This window comes from Chiloscyllium plagiosum, chromosome 34 (assembly GCF_004010195.1).
Source record: "Chiloscyllium plagiosum isolate BGI_BamShark_2017 chromosome 34, ASM401019v2, whole genome shotgun sequence".
NCBI lineage: Eukaryota > Metazoa > Chordata > Chondrichthyes > Orectolobiformes > Hemiscylliidae > Chiloscyllium > Chiloscyllium plagiosum.
Window position 1 is genome coordinate 28,130,377 of NC_057743.1, and position 13,720 is coordinate 28,144,096.

General features: G+C 40.2%; 1 protein-coding gene across 2 annotated transcripts in view; it reads right to left on the bottom strand.

Annotated features, from left to right (window-relative positions):
* The window catches only part of rer1 (retention in endoplasmic reticulum sorting receptor 1), a 28,798-nt gene that overhangs the window by 7,543 nt on the left and 7,535 nt on the right, over window positions 1–13,720 (bottom strand). For both annotated transcript variants that reach the window (XM_043676020.1, XM_043676019.1), the window contains exons 2-4: window positions 5,101–5,188; window positions 2,510–2,614; window positions 1,499–1,598 (exon numbers count right to left, since the gene is read on the bottom strand). In XM_043676020.1, the coding sequence (XP_043531955.1) occupies window positions 1,499–1,598; window positions 2,510–2,614; window positions 5,101–5,181 (286 nt within the window). In that variant the 5' untranslated portion in view covers window positions 5,182–5,188. The remainder of the gene's footprint in view (window positions 1–1,498; window positions 1,599–2,509; window positions 2,615–5,100; window positions 5,189–13,720) is intronic.

A 13,720-nucleotide genomic window follows, 5' to 3' on the forward strand; every position in this document is an offset into this window, starting at 1 on the left:
TGCAATAAATATACATCTCCTTCCTGATAGAACCACCTAAAATTTTCAGTGATGTGCAGTCAACCTTGGGAAAATGCAAGCCAGAACCGCTGCAAGTCACACAGAAAACTTAACAATGTCCACACCTCCATGAATCACTATGACAACACCAATTTCAATATCTAACTTTCGATGCTTAGCCTGACCACCCCTCATGGAGGAAGGATCAGATAAACATAGGGGCTTTCAGCAAGGACTAAATTAAAAACACTTCACAGGACAAAACAAAAATAGACACATCACATAACGCACAGACCTCACTAAAACATTTCAGACCTATACCATGGTCTCCATATTCCATAACGCAACATAACGAGGTAAACTTCCTTTACAGAGAATGCTTAGCATGTAGAATTTTCAGCCATGAACCACTACTGAAGGGGAGACTGGGAAGTTTCTTTAAAAAAAAAGGTGCTGAACTTGGCAGCCCATCCTCCAGTGCACTACAGCTACAGTGTGTGCCATCTACAAGATGCACTGCAGCAAAGCACCATGGCTTCTTCAAGAGCACATCCCACACCTGCAACATGGGCCACCTCAAAGAACAAGTGCAGCAGATGCATAGGAACACCACGGCCTACAAGTTTCCCTTCAAGTCACACACCATCCTGACTTGCAACTATATTGCTACTCTCTCTGTGTCACTGGGTCAAAAACCTGGGAGTTCCTAATAATACTTACACTACGGGATCGGAGGAGTTCAAGAAGGTGTTTCACCAACATCTGGTTAAACATGGGTAATAAATTCTGATCTTTCCATATTCCACCAACCAATGAAATGGAAACAGAACACAGTAAAACAGAAATGTTAAAATCTATGGTGAATATAGGAGTTGGATTATATTTGGTGTCTCATATGGAGGAAAATACTGGCACCATCAGAATTAAGTGGCTTGTTTTGCTGCTGTAATATTCTGGAATGGCAAAGCAAAAAAAAAAATTCATTCATTTATTAAAGCAAAATATTCAGCGCTGAAAATTGGAAACAAAAAACAGTAAGTGACGTAAGGAAGATCAGTATTTGTTGCAAGGAAAGACTGTATGGATCCTCCAACAAAGCTAAAATATCAGGTTCAGGTACAGCTTGGACACTGCAACAATGCATTCAAAAGGTGTTAACAGACTTAGCATCAACTATTCAATCACATATTTCCAATATAGCAGAAATAAATCTTTCTAATCTCTAGATAGCTGGAAGTTTGTTAAATCATTCTTCCAATTCACTAATCATAACTTAATTTTACATGCTGCTTTTATTTGCAATATCCATTTCTCCATTCAACTGAGATCAAGCCCCTCCTTCCCACTCAATCCTGTTACCACAACAAGTACAAATTGAATTTGATCATTATGTTTCTGATCATTCTCCTCTAAATTAGAAAATCCAATTTCACAAGGTCTTGGCATTCTGCAAATTGATGACATGTTAACTCCCAAAAAACCATTGAAGTCTCAATACCTGAATCCTCCATTAGTGAAGGGTCAACTTTTGGGGACAGGAAAGCAATGAAGAGGTTGAGGTGGTAAATCCCCAAGGCGTACGTCACAATGTACCATCCCTGAACGATTAAAAAAAATCACAAATTAGCATCAAAACAGAGTGTTTGAAGAGACACCTATCTTTAAAATGTCACAGATAGCTACAGAACATATTCAAAAGGAAAATGGAATATGGAAATTAAAGTACCAGATGTGGAGTACTAGTTTTGATTCCATGCATCACACTCAAGGAAGAATAAATTAGTCTTGGAGGTTGTGTGGCATAGATTTACTAAAATGATGTCTGAAATAATCTTCAGAATTCTTGCTCCTAAAGAGCCACAAATTACTGCTGTAGGTGGACGATATGTGCATTCAACCATGATGTTCAGTGTAGTCAAAACATCTACTGTCTGAATTTGTACAGGATGTGGGAAGACTCCTAAAGGTGCAAATAATATGCATTGATGCACCTCAATAGGGTAAGCCTATTCAGGAGATCAAATGAGAAGTGGAAGAGTGAAGACAAATGGAATGTTTGCTAGAAATTGGATGACATTAGATCTAAAACTAGTCTACTATAATAATACTTGCCACATTCTCCAATTAGTAAGGATTTGTTCAGTGCCATGCTCAAAACACAATGGTAATTGGTTTGCTTCACTGGCTTTTCCTCTATTTGTTACCTCAATGTTGCACTCAGTTCAGGGCCAATAGGTAAGAAATGGGGCATTTTTACTTTATGGCACAGGAACTCATTCCATTAGTCTGATCTGGATTTGATGCAAAATCAAAAGCCACAAAATCAGAGGGCATAATGCTACTGCTTTGTCCCTTATTCTGTGTCCCCTCCTCAAAATCTCAACAAAAAGAAAAAAGGTTGTTTTGCAGAAGTTTGCTCCACAGTGTTCTGAAGATCAAAGCAAGAAACTGCATCACATGAAATGGATTTTGTTGCAGCCACCCAGTAACAGCACAGGCATATACTCACCTGCAGGATATAAACTCTAATCATGTAGACTGCACCAAAGACAAATGTTACAATCCATCGCATAATGCCATAGGGTGTGGACTTGTCTAAGAAGGACTGGTAGATCTACAAAAGAACATTTTAAAAGATTTCAGTATTTACTACTGTGTTGATCTTTCCTTTAAACAGATTAATATACTACCCCATCAGGGAACAATCTTCAAACTAGGAAGCTGTTGTGTTAACTTATCTCGACCTAGGACAGCTGCTGAGTTGCTACAACGATCTCCGGGAAACTGAGCTAATGGGAAAAAAAGGGGAGAATGTTACACAAGGATTCGTTCTGAAATAAAAACAAAAATTGCAGGCAAAGATCAGCAGGTCTGGACGCACGTGTGGAAAGAAAACAGAGTTAACGTCTCAAGTCTGGTGACGCTTCATCAGAATTGTTCTGAAGAGAAGTCACTGAACTCAAAACATTGACTCTGATTTCTTCCCACACATCCTACCAGACCTGCTGACTTTTGCCAGCAATTTCTCTTTTTGTTTCAGATCTCCAGCATCTGCAGTTGTTCTATGTTTTGTCTTAGATTCCTTCTGAAAGTTGTTTGTATGGATATCAGGTAAGAACCGGGAGATCCGTGTTCCCTCACTTTCCTTTTATAATCTAATAGTTTGCCAACATAACTATGTGAGCAGCATGACAGGAATTTAATGGTGGAAATATACCCTAAGATGAATCTGTGCCCTCTTTACAGAAAGTTTAAGAAAAATGCTTTCTCTGAACCATCAACCACAAATATTTCACGTCAGTATTTACTGTGGAGAAAGATATGGAAGCTAGGGAACTCACAGCGATAAATATTGATGTCTTGAAAACAGTCCGCATTAGAGAAGAGGAGATGCTGGAGGTCTTAAAAAGAAAAAAGGTAGATAAAACTCCAAGTCCTGATAAAGTGTATCCCAGGACATTGTGGGAAGCTAGGGAAGAAATTCCAGGGCTGCTAGCAGAGATTATTGCAACATCTACAGCCACAGGTAAGGTGCTAGAAGACTGGACAGTGGCTAATGTTGTGCCTTTATTTAAGAAGGGCTCCAAGAGAAGCTTTGAAACTACAGACCGATGATTCTAATGTCAGTTGTGGATAAGTTGTTACAGGGGATTCTGAGAGACAAAATTTACATGCAATTTGAAAAAGCAAGGACTGATTACGGACAGTCAGCTTGGCTTTGTGTGTGGGAAATTATGTATCTCAAACTTGATTGAATTTTATGAGCATGTGACCAAGAAGATGGATGAGGGCAGAGTGTGTTAGACATTGTCTACATGGACTTGAGCAAGGCCTTTGACAAGGTTCCATATGATAGACTGGTTAATAAAATTAGATCACATGGGTTCCAGGGAGAGCTTGCCAAACTGATACAAAATTGGCTTGACAGTAGGCGACAGAGCGTGGTGGTGATGGAGGATTATTCTTCAGATTAGAGGTCTCTGACAGGCGGTGTTCCACAGAAACTGGTGGTGGATCCACTGTTGGTTTTCATTTATATAAATGATTTGGATGAGAATATAGCAAGCATGGTTATTAAGTTTGCAGATAACATCAAAACTGGTGGTATAGCAGACAGTGAAGGAAGTTATCTAAGAGTACAATGGGATCTTAAATAACTGGGTCAATGGGCCGAGGCATGGCAGATGGAGTTTAATTTAGATAAATGTGAGGCATTTTGATAAGATGAACAAGGGCAGAACTTACACAGTTAGTGGCAGGACCCTGGGAAATGTTGTTGAACAGAGGGGCCTAGAGGTTCAGGTACATAGTTCCTTGAAAGTTGCATCACAGGTAGATAGGGTGGTGAAGAAGGCATTTGGCATATTTGCTCAGGTCACTGAGTATAGGAGCTGGGACATCATGGTGTGTTTGTACAAAATGTTGGTGAGGCCACTTTTGGAATACTGTGTGCAGTTCTGGTCACCATGTTATAGGAGTGATATTATTAAATTGGAATGGGTGCAGAAAAGATTTACCAGGATGTTGCCAGGACTGGAGGGTTTGAGATATAAGTAGAGGCTGGCTAGGCTGGGATTTTGTTCATTGGAGCGTAGAAGTTTGAGGGGTGATCTTAGAGATTTATAAAATCATGAGGAACATAGATAAGTGAAGAGGAAAGGTTTTTCCCTATGGTAAGGGAGTTCGAAACAAGAGGACATAATTTTAAAGTGAGAGAAGGAAGATTTAAAAGGGACCTGAGGGGCAACCTTTTCACACAGGGTAGTTCGTAAATGAAATGGACTGCCAGAGGAAGTGGTAAATGCAGGTACAGTTACAAGATTTAAATCATTTGGATAGGTACTTGAATAGGAAAGGTTTAGAGGGGCATGGGACAAAAGCAGGCAAACGAGACTAGTTTAGTTTGGGAAACCTGGTTGGCATGGATGGGTTGGTCTGAAGGGTCTGTTTCTGTGCTGTATGACTCTACGCCTCAAAAGTGCACATTTTTTGTGCCAAAAATTTCTCAATGGTATTCTCAAAATGGATAGAAGTGGAGTTCACTCCCATTCAATAACTAATTGGAGTTTTAAGAGGGAGGAAAGAAGGATGATGTCTTACCTGTCCAATCTGCGTAAAAAATCTGCTGATTGCTGATGGTTTCCCGTGAATGGCATCTCCACTGCTGTCCCCTTCTGACATAATGTTTCTAATAGAATAACAAAATATTTTGAGAGTTGGGGCACTTCTGTTTTCATTAACAGTTTAGATCATATTACCAACCCCACCCCCCGAATCAGTGCATTTCCACCAGCTCCCGGTCCCTCTCCCCAACTCTGGTTAACTGTAATACCTACCACCAGTGGTACAAGTCCCAAAAATATAGAACTCCTTCCCTAATTCCCTTCATTATGTTACATCTTGTTCCCTTCAAACACTTCCTTAAAACTCTCTCACCACATTTTCAGTTTTTACTCCTTGCTCCCTCTTCTTGTTGAAGTTTGACAGACTATAATAAACCTTCTTGATATGTTACACAAGTGCTTAATAAATGCAAGATACTGTTGTTTCATCACCCTCAATGCTAAATACTATCAATTCCAAGGAGAAAGTGAGGACTGCAGATGCTGGAGATCAGAGCTGAAAATGTGTTGCTGGAAAAGCGCAGCAGGTCAGGCAGCATCCAAGGAGCAGGAGAATTGACGTTTCGGGCATGAGCCTGAAGAAGGGGCTTCCTGAAGAAGGGCTCATGTCCGAAACGTCGACTCTCCTGCTCCTTGGATGCTGCCTGACTATCAATTCCAACCCCATTCCAATACCTCTTTTTCCTCACATAATTGGAAGAGTTGTTGAACTGGACTAACAGTACAAAGTACATAAATTCATATCCCCAATCCGACAAACTACAAAACAAAAAATAATGAAATCTGTGGGCCAGCATGAGAAGAAATGCTCAAAGTCTGCTGGACTGTGCCGCAAATCAACTGGCTCATCAGTGCAACTCATGAAAGAGAAGGAAACCCATTATCCTTCCAATTTGTATACCATCCTTCTCAGACATTGACACAATATCCTCAAGGAAACTAGGAATGATTAATAAATACAGCTTTGCGACGATTGCCCAGCCCAAAATCAATTAAAAATATTCTGTTGAATTTTCACAATATCAACTGCAGTGCTGATTTTACATACAAAAGCAACTAACATACCTAATTTATGTGGAGTTTTATAACTTAGACAATAAAATCACTTCCTTCATTGCTGATATCCTAAACTCAGACTTTAAAAACAGGGTTATTGAGAACACAAAAATGTTATGTTAAACGTCTACAGCCTGTCTGTACACTCATCCAGCCAGAGTTCCAGATCAAGGGCTGTACAGAAACTGCAAACAATGAGATATTCTTGTCTGACAAGATGGCTCAATGTTACAGTGCCTTGTACCTTGGCTGAGAGCTCAGGGAGCAACAAGACACCCTTTCTTTTACCAAGAGCACAATGATGCTCACCTAATGAATGGTCAGATGTCATAAGGGAGCCTTTCTCTGAGGAAATACAAGTGAAGCAGTTTGCCTCAAGCAACAGGGTAGCACTAACCAATTTCTGAGGAAGGGTCACTCAACCAGAAATGTTAACTCTGATTTCTCTCCATAGATGCTGCCACGCCCGTTGAACTTTTCTCGCAATTTCTGTTTTGATTTCTGATTTACAGTATCCACAGTCCTTTCTGTTTTTATTGAGCAAGTAAGGGTTTCAGAGGAAAATGGAGGAAGTTGGGGCAGTTCAGATTTCTATCATGAGTATTTCCACTCTGCTCATAAGTCTGATGAGAAGTCAATTATTTTTCAGGAAAATGGTCCACTCAATATCCAAATTCTACAATGGTCAGAACTACTTAACTTTAATACGTAGGAATCCATTGTTGCCAGTGTTTTGGGATGACATCCCATGATTACACTCAGTCACGTGAAAAGATCAACAGTAGTTGGTGATGGAACAAAATTTCTTTTTGTTTTACTGATCCAATTTTAACTGGAATCAAAGCCACCAAAACAGCCAGCCTTTTTAGCCTCTGAATCAGATTGCCAATCTGTGTTGAATTAGCAGTAATCTAGTACCACAGTAAGTAACTGGGTCTGAAAGATCAAAAAACGTTATAGTTTCTTCTGCAAATGGGCTTGAACCCAGGATAATATTTACTCCAACAGAGATTACGTGAAGCCCAGTGTCACAGGTACAGAAACCAATTGGGAAGTGGACAGAATTAGATAACAACTAGACACACAACATAAAACAAGCAGTCAATAATCAAAGAATCAGAAGGCCTCAGTCCAATGGTAACACACTCCTATTATTTAAAATCAACCATATCATTGCCTGTTCTAACTTGGTCTTTGTCAACGAATTCCCACCTCTCCCAGCCTTCTGTTCTTCCTGGGTGTCAGCACTGACAGTGGATGCACTCTGGAATGTAATTAGATGGTTGCGGGCTGAAGAATGATCTAAAGAGACACTTCAACAAAAAACTAAGGGAGTGCTGCATTATCAGGGGTGCCATCTTTGAAGTAAGACATTAAACAGAGACCGGTTGCTGTTCTTAACCAACAATTCCTAAAACAGATTAACTGTTACATCAAATCATTTGTGGTAGCATTTGTGAAAACTGGCTACCACATTTCAGAAATGTTTCACTGTCTGTGAAGTGCTTTGGGATACTCTCTGATGCCGAAAGATGCTCTACAAATGAAACGTTCTTACTCTCTCAAATGCTGAGAGAAGAATGAAGGCAATATGAAGAGTGAGAAATGAGAATGCGCCTGGGGATGCAATAACTGAAATCAATAAGAATCTGATAATGCTCATGTGAGGAAGTACAAAAAATTAATATATCAAAAGGAAGAAAGGATGTGTGGAACATGACTGCGCAAATCACACAAGCACAAAAGTGAAACAGCTAATCCAATTACTGTTAGGTACTTAGAGGGAAAAAACACACAATGGCTATCATTAGAGGAAATGTTCTAGGGAAAATAATGGGCCTAAAAGCCAGTAAGTTCCCTGGATATGGTGGGATGCATCCTTGGATATTAATAGAATTGTCTCAAGAGCACAGATCCACTGGCTGTAACTTTCCAAGAATCCTTCAATTTTAGAAAAGTCCTGGAGGATTGGAAAATTGCCAATATAACTTTATTTAGAAAGGGAAGGAGTCAAAAATAAACAGGTGAATATAGGCCAGTTAGCTTAATGTCTGTTGTTGGTAAAATGTTAAATGATGTAATAACAGAGCATTTAGAATTACAATCTATGATCAAGCACAGTAGCATGGCTTCATGAAGGGAAAGTCATGTCTGACAAACTTACGAGAAACCTTTGAGGAAGTAACAAGCAGAATAGATAAAGGGGAAATAGTGGATGTAACACTTTTGGATTTTCAGAAGGAATTTGATAGGCTACTTAATAAGGTTAGACCCTAAGTGTGTGAGGTAGTAAACTAGCATGGATAGAGAATAGCTAACTAACTAAAAAACAGAAAAGGGTTCTTCTAGCACAGTGGTATTGTCCCTACCTCTGATCAAGGAGGCCTGTGTTCAGATCCTAACTGCTCCAGAAGTGTGTCATAACATCTCTGAACCCATTGATTAGCAATATATAGAAGATAGAGTTGTGAGAAGGAGGGCATTTTCAAGTCTGTCATCTCTAACTAGTGGAGTGCCCCAGAGATCAGTGCTGGGGCCACAATTATTTATAATATGTTACCAACTTGGATGATGAAGGTGAAATGCTGTAGCTGAGTTTGCGGTTGACACCAAAAATAAGTGGAAAGGCAGGTGGTGAGGATGGCAAACTGTACAGAGGGATATCGATATGTTAAGCAAATCGGCAAAAACCTGGTAGATGGAATGTAATGTGGGAAAATGTAAGGTTATGCATTTTGGTAGGCATAATAGAGGAGCTGAATATTAATTAAATTCAGAAGTATTACAGAAAGCTACAGCATGGAGGGATCTGGGAGTCCTCATGCATTAATTTCAAAAAGATAGCACACAAATTCAGCAGGTAATAGGGAAGGCAATAGAATGTTGGCATTTATTTAATGGGGAATGAGTTTAAAAACAAGCAAGATTTGCTGAAACTATGCAAGGCACTAGTCAGACCTCAGCTGGAATACTTAGAGCAGTTCTGGATCCCTTATCTGAGGTAAGATATACTGGCATTGGAAACAGTCCAGAGAAGGTTCATTAGACTGATCCCAGTATGCAGGGACTGTCTTATGAGGTGAGGTTGAGCAAATTAGGCTTGTACTCATTGATGCAGGAAAATCGACGTTTCAGGCAAAAGCCCTTCATCAGGAATACCTGAAGTACTTTTGCCCGAAACATCAATTTTCCTGCTCCTTGGATGCTGCCAGAACTGTGTTTTTCCAGCACCACTCTAATCCAGATCTGGTTTCCAGCATCTGCAGTCATTGTTTTTACCTTGTACTCATTGGTGTTTAGAAAAATGAGAGGTGACCTAATTGAAAAATACAAGATTCTTAGGGGATTTGACAGGTTAGATGCAAAGTGGTTGCTTCCCCTTGTGGGAGAGTCTAGATCACAGGGCATCATCTCTGAATAATTTAAGTCAGAGATGGGTGGAATTTCCTCTCAGAGAACAATGAATTTGTGGAATTCTTTATCACAGAGGGCTGTAGAGGCTGGGTTGTTAAGTATATTCAAAGCTGAGATAGACAGATTTTTAATCAGTAAGGGAATTGAGAGTTGTGGAGAAAGACTGGAAAGTGGATTTGAGATCATCAGATCAGCCATGATGTTACTGAGTGTCACAGCAGTCTCAATGGGCTGAATAATAGCTTGTTCCTGCTCCCATGTTGATGGTCTAGGTGTAAACATGTGAATCAGGAGAAGGCCTCTTGGCTGTTTTTTAAAATCGTGATTCAATTAAGACCAAGCTGGTCTTATTTTGACCTCAAATATGCTTGGCTGCCTCCCCCAATTCCCTTTTGAGTCTCATGTTGGTCAAGAATTTATTTATCCCATCATACAAATATTCAAGACCCCGCCTCTACCATCTTCTGGAAGAGTTCCACAGACACATAACCCTCAAAGCAAATCTCATCTCTGTCTGAAATAGGAGATCTTTCATTTTTAAAATGTTCTACATATGTATTTTTGAACTTAGATCAGAAATAAATTGCTCTGAATCCAGAACAACTTTCAACTGCTTTGAAAATGAGACAAGAAGGAGCCATTTTAGGATGGAGCAAGAAAGTGATGTGTACTGCTGAACTTTTCCTGTTTCCCAAACAACAAAATGCTTATTGTGCTGGTGACACTTTTTTTGGAGGGGTCGGGAGAAGGAAGGATACCAAGGGATGAAAAAGGGCAGACAGATCACAACAATGTCACTTCCTGACAAGTAGTTTAAAGGTAATGCTGTTCATTATTTAAAATCAGAAATTCCTGGCTATAAGTAACAATTGGGTGTGAAACTGAGGAGGGCATACAATTTCTAAATTTGAAATGGATTAAATGATACATAGAAAATACTTAAGAGAAACTAAATGACAACATTTTCAGTTCTTGATAAACCAGCTTTTGGCAAGGCTTGGTGAAATTCAACAAAACTGTTAATGAACTCATCGCAATTTGGCAGATGGAACACTTGCACTGAAAACTTGTCAGCCACATTACTCAGTACGCAGCCTTAACTGTGAAAAGCAGCTCCACATGGGACAACTAACAAAGTCTGATGGCGCCTACACTGTTCAAAAAAAAACACAAGCACTCTCCAATATACAGCAATGTTTCTGCATATGAAGGTCACACGAATACTGCTAAACAATTCCCAACTGATTTTCCAAAATGATACTGGGGCTAAAAAGGTTAAATTGAGGGCAAGTTTCATAGCCTCTACAGTCCAGAGGATTAAGGGTGATTTAGTTGAGGTGCTTATGATGATTAAAAGATTTAGTGGGCTGGAATGAAATTCTTTCTTCTGAAGGATTTAGACAATTCAAATGAGTTGCTGGTTCTTGTGGTGCAGCGGTAGTGCCCCTACTTCTGAAACCAGAGATCTGTGTTCAAGTCCCACTTGCTCCAGAGGTGTGTCCTAATCAACCTGTTCAATGATGTTAGGAAATATCTTCAAAATGAGTTTACCTTCACCAGAAGTGGATTTTTAACTGGAAGAAAAAAAAATTACACTGTTCCAGGCAACTGCTAACAGTAAAATTCTGAGGTCAAACTGACTGAATTCATCCACCTTTCTCAGAATACTGCAAAAGATAGAACAGAGATGCCATTGCTGAAGAATCATAAACAAAATTACATTGTTGAACTTTCAAAAGGGGCGGTGCTTGTATATGCAGGACACAAAAGTATGACCCTTATCTTGGCTTCAAGTTGAGGTCAAAGGTATCTCGACTTTAAACAACTTCACTCAAGCAATTCAAACATTCAACAAACTTACTGGAGAGAAGTGTAAAATACAAAATTAAAAGAAAATATTGCTTATTCTACTGCTATAGTTGTCTTCTGTGGTCATTGCCTTACAAACATAAATTATTATTCTACACACTTCCCCCAAACATACTTGATGTATCACTGTTGTTTACTTCACATCCTTACAGAACCTGATAAAAAGCTGATTAAGTGCAGGATGGAATGAAACCACTGAACATATAAACAGTTGCCCACCACTTTAGCACATAGAAACCTTCCTACCCCCGTCATACTGCTGCTTTAGAACGTAGTGTGCTTGAACAGAATCACACCATTCTTACATCCAACAATAGGCAGTTTTTTTAAATTTCTCAAATTTTCATGTTTCTTTTCTCTTATTCACTGCTATTGGGTTGTGGTTCCACAGGCACCAGCCACCTCCAATAAACAAGTCTCAGCCAACCATGTATGAGCAAACCTTCGATCAGCTAGTCAGTGCAGATGGATCTGACTCCCAGTACACAAGCACACTTCACAGCTGGGCCACCACCTTGTGATCAAGGACAATATCTAGGTTCATTTTCCCTCCTTAACCTCAGTGGACATGAAGACCAATTTTAGCACTGCTGAGATCAGCTGTCACACAATAGACTGGGAAATGAATCAGAGATTTTCCCACTGTTTTCTTCATAAAATACAAAATATTACTTGATATGGTGACATTTGGTCAGCTTTGGAGGCCACGATCCAAATGTTTATCAGATATTGTTACGATGCAGACCAGAATCTAGATCCCCACAATAGGTTGGTCTGTTACTGTAGAGGTCACAATTTGATTTCCTCCCATCAAGATAATGTGTTACCGTGAAGGCAAGGTCTATAATCTCTACTATCAGAATAGCGTTGTTAAGCAGCTACAGCAAGAACATAGAGTTTAAAAACAAGGAAGTAATGTTAAATTTAAATCAATGGTTTAGCAATAACTGCAGTAGCATGTGTAGCACTAGGTGTAGAAAGGGGATTGGAAGCATGGAAAGGGAAAAGTTTCACTAAAGTAACAAGATTCAGTCACCATTAAGAAGAAAACAGAGGCCAAAAAATCATCCTACTGGAACTAGTGAAGGTGGCAGAGTAGGATGTAATCAAGGTTTTCAATCGTGAGAAAGATTTCAAGCAGCAATAGATTTTAGCAAACTGTTTAAACATTAAACAAGGGGGACGGGGAGATCCAAGATGGCGGCGACTCAGCAAGTCTAAGTCTATAGTGCTCCTCTCAAGGCCTAGGCAAAGTGGGCCACCCTCCCCCACCACACTCACCAAATCAACTAAAAATAGTTTTTATTTAATGTAATTAGTGGTTTAGTACTAAATTTATACAGTTCAGTCTCCTGTAAAAATGACTAGGGGGGGAAAGAGCCTGCAGTTTTCAGCAGGCAGGCGCCCCTCCCCCACCCTCCCCAGCTGCAGCAGAGGCGTCTGCAGCCGCCCCGGGGGACTTACCTACGGTGGTGAGCCTCGCGGAAATAATCTCCAAACTCAACGCGAAGATCGATGCTTTCATAGAAGAGTCCCAAAGTCGGTGGAATTCACTCTCGGCCGCGCTACAAAAGCACGGCAGAAACATTGAAGAAATTGAATGCCAAGTCGGAGGGGCGGAGCTAAAGCCCACGACCTCCGAGGCCATTGCAGAATCAAGGTCGTCAAAAAAAATTTGTTTGCTGGGCCTTCCTGAACAGGAAGAAGAAGGCCAGTTTACAAGGTTCCTTGAACAGTGGCTTCTACAGTTATTGAATCTGAAGGCTGGATCAGGCCAGGTGAGGGTAGAATAGGCCTACCAGGTCGCAATACGCGGGCCCGGCTCGAACCAGCGCCCCCACCCAGTCCTGTTCCGGCTGCAGAGCTATAAGGTGAGGCAGATGCTTTTGGAAGCCTCCAGAAATCTTGGGAAAGATCCACAAGTCATGATTCATAAAGGATCCAAGATTATGTTATTTCAGGACTTCTCCCCAGCTTTGGTTCGAAAGAGGAAGGCATTTGATGAAGCAAAGAAGTGTTTATGGGATTTAAACATTCAATACTCCTCGCGCTACCCAGTTATACTACGCTTTAGCCATGAAGGGTCCGTGTTTAACTTCGGATCACCGGAGAAGGCCAAGGAACTTTTGGACTCTCTTAGACAAACTATAAGAGTTAATTGATGTTGTTTTGCCCTACCCCCATCTCAGTCTACCCCCCTTTTTTTTCCTTTTATTATCTTACTGTTTAATATTATCCCCAGGGCGGTGGGAAGAAGG